Genomic DNA, 14,610 nt, shown 5'->3' with positions numbered 1-14,610 from the left:
TTGTTGTTGAGTTTTTCACTCCAATTATTTTTTTCAAGCAACTTACACTCTGAAACTTTTTTATAATTTAAATTCAATATTGCATGCAATCAAGATGTGTTTACGGTAAGTATTTTTTCGATGAATTTCGATTGTATTAAGTTATACGGTAAGTATTTTTTCGATGAATATTTACGAAGGTTATGCATATCAAAACATATAAAATAATTTGTTAAATTTGAAAATTTTTAAATATAACTTAATTTTTATAGATTTTTACAAAATGTGTGTAATTGGGTTATAATTTCAAGTATGTGATTTCGCTGATGTTTTTCGCAATAAAAATTATAACTGAATAATCACAAAGAAATAGGTAAAAAAATAATTATATTAGAAAACTATTTAACTATATGCTACACAGCAAATAATTATATATATATAAAAAAAAAAACACATATACATAAATATTGCATTGAAGTTTCGATCTCAGAACGTAAAAAACAGATGATTAGATCCAAAAAAAAGTTAGCCAAGGTTTTTCCTTACCTTTTGCAAACTGTACACACATTTTACCACATTAGTAATCGGACAAGAAATGGCCAAGTGATTTAAAACTTCAGCTAATATTAATTTCGGTTATCTGCTGAGAAAAAAAGTAGGTAAACAAATAACAAAAATTACAATCTAACTGAATAGAGCCGTGATGGCTCAGGGGATAGAGCGTTCGCCTTCCAATGAGGTAAACCGGGGTTCGATCCCGGCGATGGCTGGTCGATACGAATTCCGCATCCGGCTTGCACCGACCACAGTGCTGACGTGAAATATCCTCAGTGGTAGGTGGATCATGGGACTAGAATCTCTTTGCCACCAAGTTAACAATGGGACGTTACGCAAATGCGGGTAAGTTCCATCAAAAAGTCCACCACGAAGGCAAATTTCTCCCAATACTTGATCCAGTTCTCTTGTCTTCTGTATTGGGTTCAAAATTACAAGGCTACGGAGTTGAACATTAGTAGTAGTAAACCCAAAATTGGGTCGGCTGTTCAACTATGGTTAAAATAAAAATCTGACTATAATTCTCCTTTTTGATGACTAACATAAGTTGAAAAACTCTTTTTTATACACACACAACAAAAATATTTTTAAAATTATATGCATAAAACACTATTAATTGAATGAAATGAAATTTACTTTAAAGTAAACTTACCTTTCTCTTCTTGGGACTTCTAAACCTAAAAACAAATGTTAAAAAATAAATAATTAAAAACTAAGTTTATGAAGTAGACCAGAAAAGTGAAAATTAATATATTTTTGTCAAACCTAAAACGAAACACATAGATCACTTTCAAAAGAGTGTAGAAGGAGGTGGCGAAATATAGGCGTCTATAAATCCTACTTTTTTCGCTTTAAGTGAAACAAAAATAAACTCATTTTTTAGTTTCTAATCTACAAGGAAAATTTTGATTCATTTTTTATAGCTTGTTTTCTGTCGGAAAGTAGTCAAAATTTCAAGAGGAGAAAAAGTTTGCTTGCACAATTTTTTTCAGCTGTGGAACCCTAAATGTACAGGAACACAGATGAGAACACTTTGAGGGAACACTGTGAAATATCTAGGATCATCCATTAATTAACAAATTTATTGCAGAGGTTAAGAAAGACACTAATTAAAATTGGCTGTTTACTTAATACATCTATTAGCAACCAAATGACACATAAAATTGATATTTAGTATTAGGAGGGTTAAAAAAGCTAATGAAGAAATTCGAAAATTAACAAAAAGAATAACTCCACGAATCAATAAATGATCTAAACAATGACTCAATCAATAAATGAGTTAATACATCATTGAATAAACAGACAAGATAATTGTAAGTTGGAAAAAATGATAATTTTCTGTTTTGTATGATTCACCGATTAGTTAAAATATTTTATTTCAATAATTGACTGATTCACTGTTAAATTGTTGTAGTTAATTTACGTCGCACTAGAGCTGCACAATGGGCTATTGGCAACGGTCTGGGAAACATCTCTGAGGATGATCCGAAGACAAGCCATCACAATTTTGATCCTCTGCAGAGGGGATGGCACCCCCGCTTCGGTAGCTCGACGACCTGCACGCGAAGTCGAGCACTTTACGGTAGAACAGTTTAACGAGGACCAATACCGCACACCCTCGGTCCCTACGCAGACTGATCCAAGTGGTCACCCACCCGCACACTGACCGCAGCCAGTGATGCTTGACTTCGGTGATCTGCTGGGAACCGTGTCTTAACGATCAGTCCACTGCGGGACGAATCACTGTTAAACAAATTGTTTTGTTTGCTCATCATTTGTTCAATTATTGATTTGCGGGTTTGTTCAGGAACTGATTTATTCATTCACAGATTAGCTTCTTTATGGTTCATTTTCACTGCTCATTCAAATTTGCTTTTTTTTTATTTTGTAGATGCCTAACAATCGTCATTTTTTGATCAAATCAGTGAGTGTTAGGTATTGGTTTGTTGAACTGTTGATTTATTTTTTTATTGATTTGTTCATTCTTATATAATTTAACTGATTGTTTACTTATTCAATGATTTGTTGATTTACTTTACACTCATTTAACGATTTTCTCTTATTCTGATTTAATTTATGTAATTCAGTTATTCACTGTTGTAAGAACATAAGATATATCTTCGATAAAAAGTCTAAATAAATTTTTAATTCGGGTTAAGGAATAATAAGGTTATTTTAGATTTATTAAGGTTAGGTAAAAACCTTCACAATGACTAGCAAGTGCGTAAAATTATGGTAGCCAATAAACGCTACCCATTTTTATTAACTTGTATCTCTTAGAGTATAAGTTGACACTCTATTCGTAATAATGAGATAAAAAATTTCGGGTGCATAAATCAATTACTGTAAAAAAACAAAGTATAGAAATTTCAACCATTTTAATTCTTAAATCTACAAAATTTTTTCAAGTTGAAAATATTTCACATTGTTCTCCCTGGATAAGATACATTTGTCCTCAAAATAAAGCTGCATTAACAAATACTGTGAGGCGAAACTGCTGTCGACTTATTCTTTCTACAGATCTCATGTTAAATGTCATATTTAAATTATTTAAGAGGTGTAGAATTTCGAATTTTTTTGTATGGGGAAATGCAAACATTTATAGTGTTACATGTTCTTGAAAAAATTGTCTTAACTTTTCTTATAGTTAATTTTTTTTCTAAACATAATTAAAATTATTGTTTCTAAATAAATAAATAAAAAGTGCATATTTAAAAGAAAATTTAATGAAAGAAAATTTAATGAAAGAAAATGCAAAATTAATTGTAGCAACTAAAAAGGGGGTAAATTGATACAGAGTAATTCACATCTATCTCATTGTTTATAATGCAGCAACAAATGCCAAACTTCATAGCAGGTGAATGACTTAACCTGCTGATTTTCGTAAAATTTCGGGGGTTTGGAAAGTAGACTTAAAGATTAGAATAAACAGTAGATGGATTTGAACTATTTACTGTAACATATATATATTAATCTTAATACTTAAAACATGTTTTTTTTATTTAATTATTTAAGTGTAACAACACTATGTGTGACACAAGAGAAAGAAAAAAGAACACTCTATTAGAAAAAAGATGTGTAGATGGAATTTATTTCAAAGATAAGAAAAAGCTGAATATATACATCTAGCACCAGATGGTGAAATCTATACTCCCTATATTAATCGTACCACCAGGCATACATAGAACTGTATGAAGACATTTTTTTTTATTTCTACAAGAATGCATTTAAAGAAGATGTTATTAGAAGCAGGCTAGTGAAAAACAATATCTTTCAGACATCTAAACAGAGATGAAAGAGTTAATGAGGCACTGACAAGAAACAAAACAAAACAAAAAAAAAACTTCTCTCCGTCAAAATTCATGTTGTAAGAAAATAAATATATAATTGGAATGGTTTTTTCTTAAAGGGTAACATTCAAAACGAGAATAAAATTATGTTCATGTACATTATAACAATAGAGAAAAAATAATATGTTAATATTTACAGTAATTTTCACTAATGTAAGTTAAACTAATCTACTTAAAGAGTTATAAAATGGGTTTAAGTTGCATAGATTATTCAAGAACTTACTGCGTAAAAGTTACTGACAGGAGTTTTATATTATTTTGACATGTACATTAATATTATCTCTAAAAAGAAATCAATTTATTACAGGTTTTTCTTAATGGTAAAATTTACAATAAACTCTTTGACAGTAATTTTTTTAACAAACATAAAAACAATCCACAAACATAAATTCACAAACAATAAATAAATAAATTTACATGTTTTGCGTGAAAGTTAAAAATTTATGATACATAAAAGGGCAGCAAATAATTTTGATTATTAACCAATAATATCAAAGAAGTATAAACAATATAAATTTCAGCAGCAATTTATAAACAAAACTTTGTTTTAAATTTAAAACATTAGTTTTTGTTACCAAGATTAATGTTAAAGTGACACAAAATGTACCCAAATAAGTTAATTAAAATCAATATTAGCAATAATTTAAAAAAGAGATTTCACCTTAATAAAATTAATTCAACAATCAAAGAATTATGTTTACATAAGTACGTTAAGTAAAATCAATTATAATTAGTATATTATCATAACAAACATGAATACATAATTATTAAAATTTAATTACAACTAATAATTTAATTTTTGATCTAAATATAAGTAATTCTTCAATAAACAGAAATTAAAAAGAAATTTTTTTTTTTTACTCATTCAGGAAATACACATTAAACAAGAAAATTATTTTATTAAGAAAATACTCAGTCAATTCCATTTTAGTTAATTAAAATGCTAAAAACAACTTTTTATATTTCAAATAAGAATAAAATATTTAAAAATCATCATTAACATCATTTTAGCAAATGAGAATGAGATATTTATTACTATTAAATGCTAATTTTCTTTAAACAAAAGAAAAATAGTGAAAAAAAACTATTAATTAATATTTGCTGCCATATCACAGTTGCTAATAAATATACAGAGAAACTTACAAAAATACTATCTCATTTTTTTTTGTAATTATCTATCTATACAGCAGCAGTTACAGTTAACAGAACTCAAGGTAAAATAAAATTCCTTAAATTATTTTATTTTAAGAATAAAACTCTAAAATAAAATATAAACATTTTGCATTACACACACAACAAAACATTTCATTATAATTTATATATTTCTTAGCCTTGGTAAAAAAATAAATTAAAATCAACAATAGATATACTTTAAATTGCACAAACAAGTTTGTACGTGTCTAGTTTTAAGCAGTTAAAAAAATATTTTTAAACATTTTTGGCATATCTTATTGCACTGAATTTTAAATAATGATATTAGCTGCAGCTGCATATTCAATAACAAAGTTGAGATATATTAGGCAGTTTCTCATTCTATGTTCTTTTTATGCCATCGATACCCCGAGGGCTCGCCGAGAATATTCGTACACGACATAGCTGATGCTGACGGCTGGTGCAACTTTCATGAAATTCGGCGTGATGCCCCTGTAGAGTCCAGAAAAGCCTTCTCGCTTAATGATAGTTTTGAAAAGTCCTACCATACTAGATTCAGTCCTAGATTCATTTGTTACAGCTATAAAGAAAATATACAATTTAGTTTTAATATAGAAATTTAATAAAACTAGTTGATTTTATCCCAATTACAGAGTTGCCACATAAAAAAATGAACAAAATAGTTGCTTTTAGTAGCTTAAAACACGAAAATAGTAGCCAAAAACAGGAAAATAGTTGCCTAAATAAGAACGAAAATTCATCAAAAATATGACTAAAATTTTGTTAATGAATTAATTGTCATATACCACGATCCATTCAGTCAAGTTGGTAAGTAATATGATAATTTTTATATAAACGTAATTGTTTATATATATATGAAAAGTGATTACTCAAGTTCGAAATTCACGCATCGTAATATCATATTAAATTTTTTTCTTCTTTAAATTATGCAGAACTTCGTAGCAATAATCATTGTACAGGCGATCAGGAAATGAAATAGACTTACAATGAAGTCTGTTCAGATTGATTGAATTAAAAAGTGAAGACTTAAATTTGCAATTCAAAATTTTCAAAATTTTTTCAGAAAAAAAAAGTTTAGACTGTTCAGAAACTATCTTGTGGGGTGCAGATTTTCCACTTAATTTATGTTTAAAAAAAAAAACATCGCTAGGAGTTCAGAAAAGTCTCCCAATAGTCTCCTTTTCCTGAAAATAGTTGCTTTTTAGCCTTTTCAGGCAAAAAAAGTTGCCATAGTCGCCTTATGTCAAAAATAGTTGCAAACAGTTGCATTTTAGTCGCCCGTGGCAACCCTGCAATTATCATCTTTAATGCACATTTTTAGAATCCAAGTAAAAAAAAAGTTTGCGTAAGAAGTAATTAATATTTAAAAAGGGAAGGAAAGAAAATAAATGCAGTCGAAGTTTTTTGAATCTTAAGTGAGAAACATGAAATAAAAAACATCGAAAACCATTTGATAGCCCAATGGACATTTCCTAATAATCGTTTTCTCAATTCGTGTCTGTTTCCTTCAACAAGCTACAATATCCTCAGTCCTCCTTTTCCTGAGTGGGAAAAATGAGGAAAGATGCAGCGTTAAATTATGAAATTCTCATAAATATTTTTTCAATTATATTAAGAGAGGAAAAAAAAACAGCCTTATACAATATGATTCATTGAACCCACTCTCAAAAAGAAAATATATATATATAACATCTCCTAGTAGAATCAAATTCACAATTCAATATTATTATGAAAAAGAGAAAAAAGCCTTCAACATTAGAGTCTGCTCTCTAAAAGAAGGAGCATGTGTACTCTTCTCTAGATGTTATCAGATCTAATATTCACAATACTTGTTTTTTAACATTATGAATATACGCACTAATTAAAACATTTAATTGTAATTATTTTAAAGTTGAAAATCAAAACTATCAGTAAGTTGAACTGCCAATAACTCGAGGTGTTTTGCTTGTTCTGTCAAATTTGATTTACTGTGAATTGACTGCAAAAAAATATGAAATATGGAGAGTATTAATTACCTTGTGCTTGAAGACGTGTTCTAACTAAAGCTAAAGGGTAACTTGCAATTTGGCCACAAGAACTACTGGCAGTTCCACAACCAAGAAGTACTAGAATACCAGGATCTGTTTCTTCTGGATGACTATGTATATATGTCTTTTTTAAAGTCTGTAAATTGAATAGAAATCTTTGAATTAAAAAACTTCTACAATAACAATAATTTCTAATGTTTAGCTGATATTCGTAAATAAGAGGGGGAAACATTTTCTTTAAGTTTTAAGACAAATTTAAAATTAATCACTTTAAAACTTACCTAAAAAAAGAGGATTGATTATCTATGAGCTGAGCTTTTTTTAAATGAATGGTACTGATTAAAATCTTTATAAGTGTTGAAGTTTGATAGAGAATTGAATACAAAATTCACACTAAGGTTGTTGTTTTTTTGTCAGTTTAGTGAGTTTTTCAAAAAATATGATCTGCTGGTAATTTTAAATCAAAGATTATTAAAATCAGAAAAATTGGGATCATTCAATGCAGTTTAAATACATTATATCCATGATTCCAAATCATTCTTTGCTACTGATGCAACATGATCATTTCACAAATTTGGTGAAATAATCAATCCTAATATAGTAAGACAACCTCTAATAGATAAAAATAGTGTTAGTTAAGTACTATTAAGTTCTTCAATGCCTTATTTCTTTATTAAATAATGTAAATCATTCAATTTATGTAAATTATCTTCGCATTGCAAACTAAAAGTAATTATCCAAATTAGTTGTGAAAAAAATTAGAGACAAAATAAAAAAATTTTATACCTCATATATAGCTAAGTCAATTCCAGCATATGGGATAATGCCTATCAAATTTGGAACATAGCCTCTGTAGAAACTCTTAAGGCCTTCTGTTTTGTAAATTTTGCAGGTAGCATCCCAAATGCTTTGATACTGCCCAGTCTTTCGAAGTGCCAGCCTGGTTTTCAAAACCTAGAATTCATCAAAAACAAACACAGTTAATATTTTAACAAAATCACGAATCCTAATGAACAACATATTCACATTCATGCTATTGTAAATGTGAATTGTCAAAACTATAATTTACCTCTAATGGATAGATCACAGTCTGAGAAATACCTCCAGCTAATGAACCTGCAGCAAACCTTCCATAAATTCCTAGTTCACGTTCTGAATCACCTCTAATTAATCGCTTTGCCTAAATTGGGATAAATATTTAATACTATGAAACGAAGAAAAAAAAAAAGATGAAAATTAAGATTTAGCTACTATATTTAGGAGGTAACATGTAGCACTGCAATGTCAATTTAAACAATTTTATTATGTAATATTAAAATGATACATTTAATTGAAATTCTATAAGTTACATCCATCCAAATAACAAAATTATTTTAAATTTTTTCAAACACAGATTAATGATAGTAGAACTTTTGTACAATAATTTTAAAATTCAAAATGGAGCATTAAGTTGATACTCAGTCAGTACATTATTCAAACAATAAATTAAGCTTTATTTAACAAAACATTACTTAGATTTAAAAGATTGTAAAAGGATAATTCAACAGAAATTACAAAAGTACTAATGATATTAAATTGAGTTTAATTGCAATAAATTAGTTTGTCCCTAAATTAAGAGGTTGCTCCTAAATTAAAAGAAATATCAGTTAATTGGAATTTGGAAAAATTTAATGTTTTCTTTAATTTAATAGCCTTAACTAAAAGCTGCAAAAATTAAAGTCATTCTAATTAACAGGATTCCTATTCAATATGAGAAGAAAAAAAATCCAGACTTTTCTAATTATTCCAAGAAAATTTCAACTACATTCTGGACCATATATTGGCTTCAGTAATTTTACAACAAAAACTACATTTTTTTTAAAACTCAATATATAAATTTCTTCTTCTTCTTCAGGAGCGCAACAGCCCTTTGCAGGCCTTGGCTGCCTCAACAGCACGCCTTCTCCAGCTCCCTCTGTCCATGGCAACTCCCCTCCAGTTCTTAAGTTTCAGGACTTTGAGGTCGTTTTCAGTGTCTTTGAGCCATCGAGTAGGTGGTCTACCTCTAGAGCGGGACCCCTGAGGGTTCTTGAAGGTGGCAATTTTTACAGGGCTATCTTCAGAGCCTCTCCATATATGTCCGAGCCATCTTAGTCGGTTGCTTCGGATTATCTGCATAATTTGAGGATGTTTATAGAGCCCATAAAGTTCAAAGTTGTACCGTGTTCGCCAACATCCCCCCTCTGGTATGGCACCAAAGATAGTTCTAAGTATCTTTCTTTCAAACGTTTCTATCGGGCGTTGTACGTCAAGGTTTAAAGTCCAGGTTTCGTTTCCGTATAGCAAGACAGGCAGAATGAGTGTCTTATATAATTTTAGTTTTGTTTTTTGGCTAATAAAATTCGATCTTAGTTGACTTTTTAGTCCAAAAAAACATCTGTTGGCCATATTGATTCTATTGTCAATTTCAGGTTTCAGTTTGTTTTGGTCATTGATAATTGTACCAAGATACTTAAATTCTTTAACCTTTTCAAAGGAATGTCCGTTTATCTGCAAAGGTTCACTATAGTTTACAGTTGAGCTTGAAAACTCCATGAATTTGGTCTTGTCTTCGTTAATGGAAAGGCCCATATTTATAGCAGAGGCCTCAAGGGCTTGAAAGGCATCTTTAACAGCCCGTTCTGATCTTCCAATGATATCAATGTCGTCCGCATAAGCGAGGATTTGGAGAGATCTGTTCCAAATAGATCCTCCTCGGTTTAATCCGCTATCCCGAATGCATTTCTCCAATGCCAGGTTAAAAAGCAGACAAGCAAGAGAGTCTCCCTGGCGCAGGCCTCTTTCGGTAATGAAAGGTTCAGATAGATGAATATATAAATTTAGAAAGTAATATAAAGCAAAAATTATTATTATTATTTTTTTTTTTTTTTAAATACAAAATTTCATTTAGTTTAATCACATTGAATGTTTTACTCCAAATAACTGAAGTAGATGTTTTAATTTGAAATACATTGATTAATTATTGTTGCTCCTAACATGGATAAGTTTTTTAAATTTATCGAAAAACAAAAGAAAAAAAAAACTGATGTAATAACTAAAATCAAGTTCTTTAAAAACTACAATCAGCTAATTTGTACAATTATTATACAATTTGAAAACTAAATTTTCTTCTTCAAAGAATGCTTTTCTTTTGATTTCACTTATTTTTATTTTTTTGAATTTTGCATCATGTTTCTAAATTTTAAGAATTTTTTCAATTTTAACTAATAAAAGAAAAAATTTTCAAGTGCAATTTTTTAAAATAATTATCCAGCTGATTCTATGACAAACAAAATAAAGTGTTAGCCTAAGTGATGTACCAGGTTTTAAATAAAAAAAAAGCCTTTAGAAATTTAATGAAGTACCTGATTAGTACTTAAAAAAACTATGATTTTTAAACAAGATGTAGTAGTTATCAGTAGATATGTTAAATTATCAATTTGGGGTTACTTTAAAGCTAAAATGCTTTAAAGTAACCCAAAAACATTTAGTTAAAAAATAATCATTTTAATTTTTTTTAAATTTTATATGAAATAAACCTAATTTTTATTTTAAACATGCCATCTTTCTAAACTATCGAAAAATACTTATAAACATTTTTAAGAATTAAAAAAAGTGTATGAATACATACCTGCTCATAAGCCATGAACTTTAATGCACTTTCAGGAGCAATTTTTAACACATTTATTCCATTCCCTCTCCAAAGGGATTTAGTTCCTCCTTCTTTTAACATATGCCTCAAACATTGTGAGATTGAGCTATATTCTGTACCTTTAACCTAAAATTCAAAACTGCAATTTAATAGACACAAACAAAAAGATAACACTAAAAACTGGAAAAGTAAGTTTTTTTAAAAATAATATTAATATAGCTAGTATTTTAACTGTGCAACAAGTAGGGCAAATTTATATTAAAATTTTTATGCCAGACAGCATTACTTCAAATAATTGAAAGTTAAATATTTTGCTAGGCAGAACATTAAGCAATTGAAAGTTAAAATAAATCCAGAATTAAAAAGTTAAATTCTATTTCTTTTTATTATACTTATTTTTAATAAAATTAGTTTTATTAGTACTTATTTCCTTCTGGGATGTAAAAAAATTGCTGAACCATTATTGCCACCAGTGATTCTTTATTAAATCTGGTAATAAATATTACTGGCACTGTGGCAATAAGCATTTAATACAGGTACTGTGGTAGTAGGTATTTTATGGTCCCCTAAAGTGGACAATAAACAATTTTAAAAAAAAACTTAGCAATGTCAAAAAAAAAGTACATGCAATTGAAAAGTAATGTTATAAATATGCCATATACAACTTTTTTTTTCCAATAAATAAAAATATATGATTAAATAAAAGGATTTTATTATTTTTATTTAAATTTTGATAAACATCTCTTACTTTGTTATAAGGGAAACAGCTATGTAATAACTTTAAGACTTATAATACTGTTTAATCTAAATTAAAACTATTTCCATATTATTAGCAGAAAATTGTAAAAAAGGAGAATTTTTTATTGATATTTAAAACTAATTTCTTTAATTACTATTGACCTGATAATCTAACATTCTAACAAATTATTGTTTTATAAGAATAATCTTTTTTTCCTAAATTAACAAATTATAAACATTTTGAGAACACTTAACACATTTCATCAGTAGCCTATAAATATCAGGCTTGTCATTGTTGGTTAAAAGAGTTAAAAAGTGTAATATGAGGATGATATAGTAATTGTTATTTCTTATCAGTAAAATTATTGATCATCATTTGAATTATGTAAATATTAATTGTTTAAAGAATTATTAAAAAACTAACCTAATGTATAAAAGAACTGACCTGTAAAAATACTTTGATTCTATCTAATGGAGCAGTACAGGTTCTTGAAACTGCCCCTGCTAAGCCACCTGCCACTAAATGACGCCACCACATTCCTGTATGCATTTCGGTTTCTGTAAAGTCTTCTGGGACAAGAACGTTTTCTCCTAAATCTAAGAACTGAAGGTTAAAAACAAATTAAAAAATATTCTGCAAAAATAAATAGAATCAAGAAATTTATAATTTCCTTAAATAAATAAATAAATAACAGTCAATTAGTAATGAAAGCTGGAAGTGTAGAATGATGACTAAATGAAAAAGTCAAGTTTATTATAAAATCATAAAAAATAGCACTATTAATTAACTAAATAAGCTTTGTATACTATTTTTAACAACAAAAAAAAAACTGAAAAACACTTTGAATCTTCTACCGTTCCAAAAAAAGAAAAATGCATTTTATACAGTGCAAGGCTAGGGGGGAACACTCCAGATTAATACACCTAGACTTAAATCTTACACTTTTTATTTACATTGAAAAGAAAGTATTATTAGGGAAGAGCATAGCTGCAAAAATGGATAGGAAAAAATCCACAACAAATTTTTATTAGGAATTATCATTAGGAAAAAACGAAATTATATAAATTTTATGATAATTGCTCCATAATATTTTAAATATTTTTCATTAAGGAAATCTTAGGGATTTTTAAAAAATAAAAAAAAACTTTATTACACTAATAACAATAAATGGCCTTACATTTATAATTAGCATTAAATGAATTGGAAATGTTTTTTCCTTTATGCTAATTGTTATTCTAAATAGTAGTAGACAAGTATATAAATCACTATTGATAATTAAAAGATTTTATAATTTAAAAAGGGAATTTTGAATAAAAATAAACTGAAATTTTTAGAACAAATGAAAAGAAAAGCTTTAAACAGTGAGGCAGGCTCGCTTCATTATGTACTGGTAATATTTATTTAAATATTCAAGCAAGCAATACATTGTGTAAAAATTCTATTCCAATAGGGATATTTTTTGAAAACTTTTTCAATTATAGGGAATTTTCTAAAATGTACAAAACCCAGGAGAATTTTTATTATACTGGTAGACCAGGAAAAATGGCATAATCTAGTAGTCTACTGGTAAATCCAGTAGAGTTGGCAACTATGGAAGAGTAATACCATCTCCTATAGCAAACTACAATAGGGGTGTCGCATACTAGGGAACTAACACATATTTGGCAGTCTTTGTCTATATTATTTATATAGCTTGATTGCTTTTATGTCTCTTTTCCATTTATCTTTCAATTTGTATCATTCTACAGCAAACCTTTATGTTGTAAGTTGTAACATTGATTGTTAATTATCAAAATTATAATCTATGCATATACACCAAATATGTTCAATTTTCTACTGAATATGAAGGTTTTTTTTCCACAAAGAAATAAAATGTTTGATAGTGTAATATAAACATATATACATTTTTCACAAGTTGGATGGTTAAAGTAGAAACATTTACCATCTTTATGGGAACTACAAAATTAAGTTACTACATGAAATTTTTATAAAAAGTTTTCAATAAAAAAAGAAGAAAAAAATCATAACAAAATCGAACCTTTCTGAAAAAGTAAAATATGTTTAACATAAACATACTAATGTTCTCTAGAGTCAAAATAATTTTTTAAAAGAAACTATTCACACAAAAGAAGAAATTTTTTTCTTTCACAAACTTAAAATGCTTACTGAAAAATAAACTCTGCTCTTTTAATAAAAGGGAACTATTAAATAATTTTTTTTTTGTTGAAGTTTTTCTTAAAATTTATACATAAAATTGTAAACAACTACTATCAACATAAAAAAATAAACAAGTTAACTCATTTACCTTGACTAATGATTTCCAAATGTTAAATATAACTAGTTTTCCAATATGAAAATTTTAAATGACAGTTATCCACATGAACATAGCTGTTAACATTTGAACAGCTCATTTCCAAAAGAACTCGAGTTCACAAAAACCTGTGATTATAAATGAATGAAATTTGACACATTAAATCACATGTTTCAACACCGATAGCCAATCAGAGAAGAGAAAAGGAGAGATGGTGACGGAACAGAAAAATTCTTACACCTTAAATGAAAGATAAGGGATGAATGATGCTGGCAAATCAAAAAAGAAGATAAGAAAGAATACAGAGATTGCTTAATCATACAGCAAGAACCACATGTTCTACCAATTGACAATTATTGTTGTAATAATCACTAAAATAAATAAAAACTTTAGTGATGTTAAAATTTAAGCCTATTTATTTATTCGTGCATAAAAATATAAATAACAAAATTGCTGTAAACATAAAAAGGCATTGAAATTTCTATCTTAAAAATGTTTAATTCAATTACATGGGGAGAAAAAACATAAACAACAAATTACTTTTAAAATAATGCAATAAATTATTGATGTGGTAAAAATAGCCGAAGCAGGGTTTTTTCTTTAATTTTTAAAAGAGTAATAAAAATTAATTACAATACAAAATTTTTAATTTTTAGGAAGAGGAAAATATTAATTAATTCTAATAGCTTCTCAAGGTTTCATCATTACAAATAAAAAAAAATAAATATAAAAAAAAGTTTTAGTTTAGATAACTATATATATATATATATATATATATATATATATATATATATTTTTTTTTTTTT

General features: G+C 27.7%; 1 protein-coding gene across 1 annotated transcript in view; it reads right to left on the bottom strand.

The window, feature by feature from the left end:
• Positions 1 to 3,597: 3,597 nt before the first annotated feature.
• The window catches only part of LOC107452889 (Short Calcium-binding Mitochondrial Carrier), a gene marked incomplete in the record, with an annotated part of 55,236 nt that continues 44,223 nt past the window's right edge, over positions 3,598 to 14,610 (bottom strand). The window contains 6 exon segments of the mRNA XM_043044686.2: positions 3,598 to 5,616; positions 7,073 to 7,220; positions 7,871 to 8,038; positions 8,154 to 8,264; positions 10,734 to 10,880; positions 11,938 to 12,096. Coding sequence (XP_042900620.1) covers positions 5,429 to 5,616; positions 7,073 to 7,220; positions 7,871 to 8,038; positions 8,154 to 8,264; positions 10,734 to 10,880; positions 11,938 to 12,096 — 921 coding nt within the window.

This window comes from Parasteatoda tepidariorum, chromosome 3, assembly GCF_043381705.1.
Source record: "Parasteatoda tepidariorum isolate YZ-2023 chromosome 3, CAS_Ptep_4.0, whole genome shotgun sequence".
Lineage (NCBI taxonomy): Eukaryota > Metazoa > Arthropoda > Arachnida > Araneae > Theridiidae > Parasteatoda > Parasteatoda tepidariorum.
This window is presented reverse-complemented; position numbering and strand designations above follow the sequence as displayed.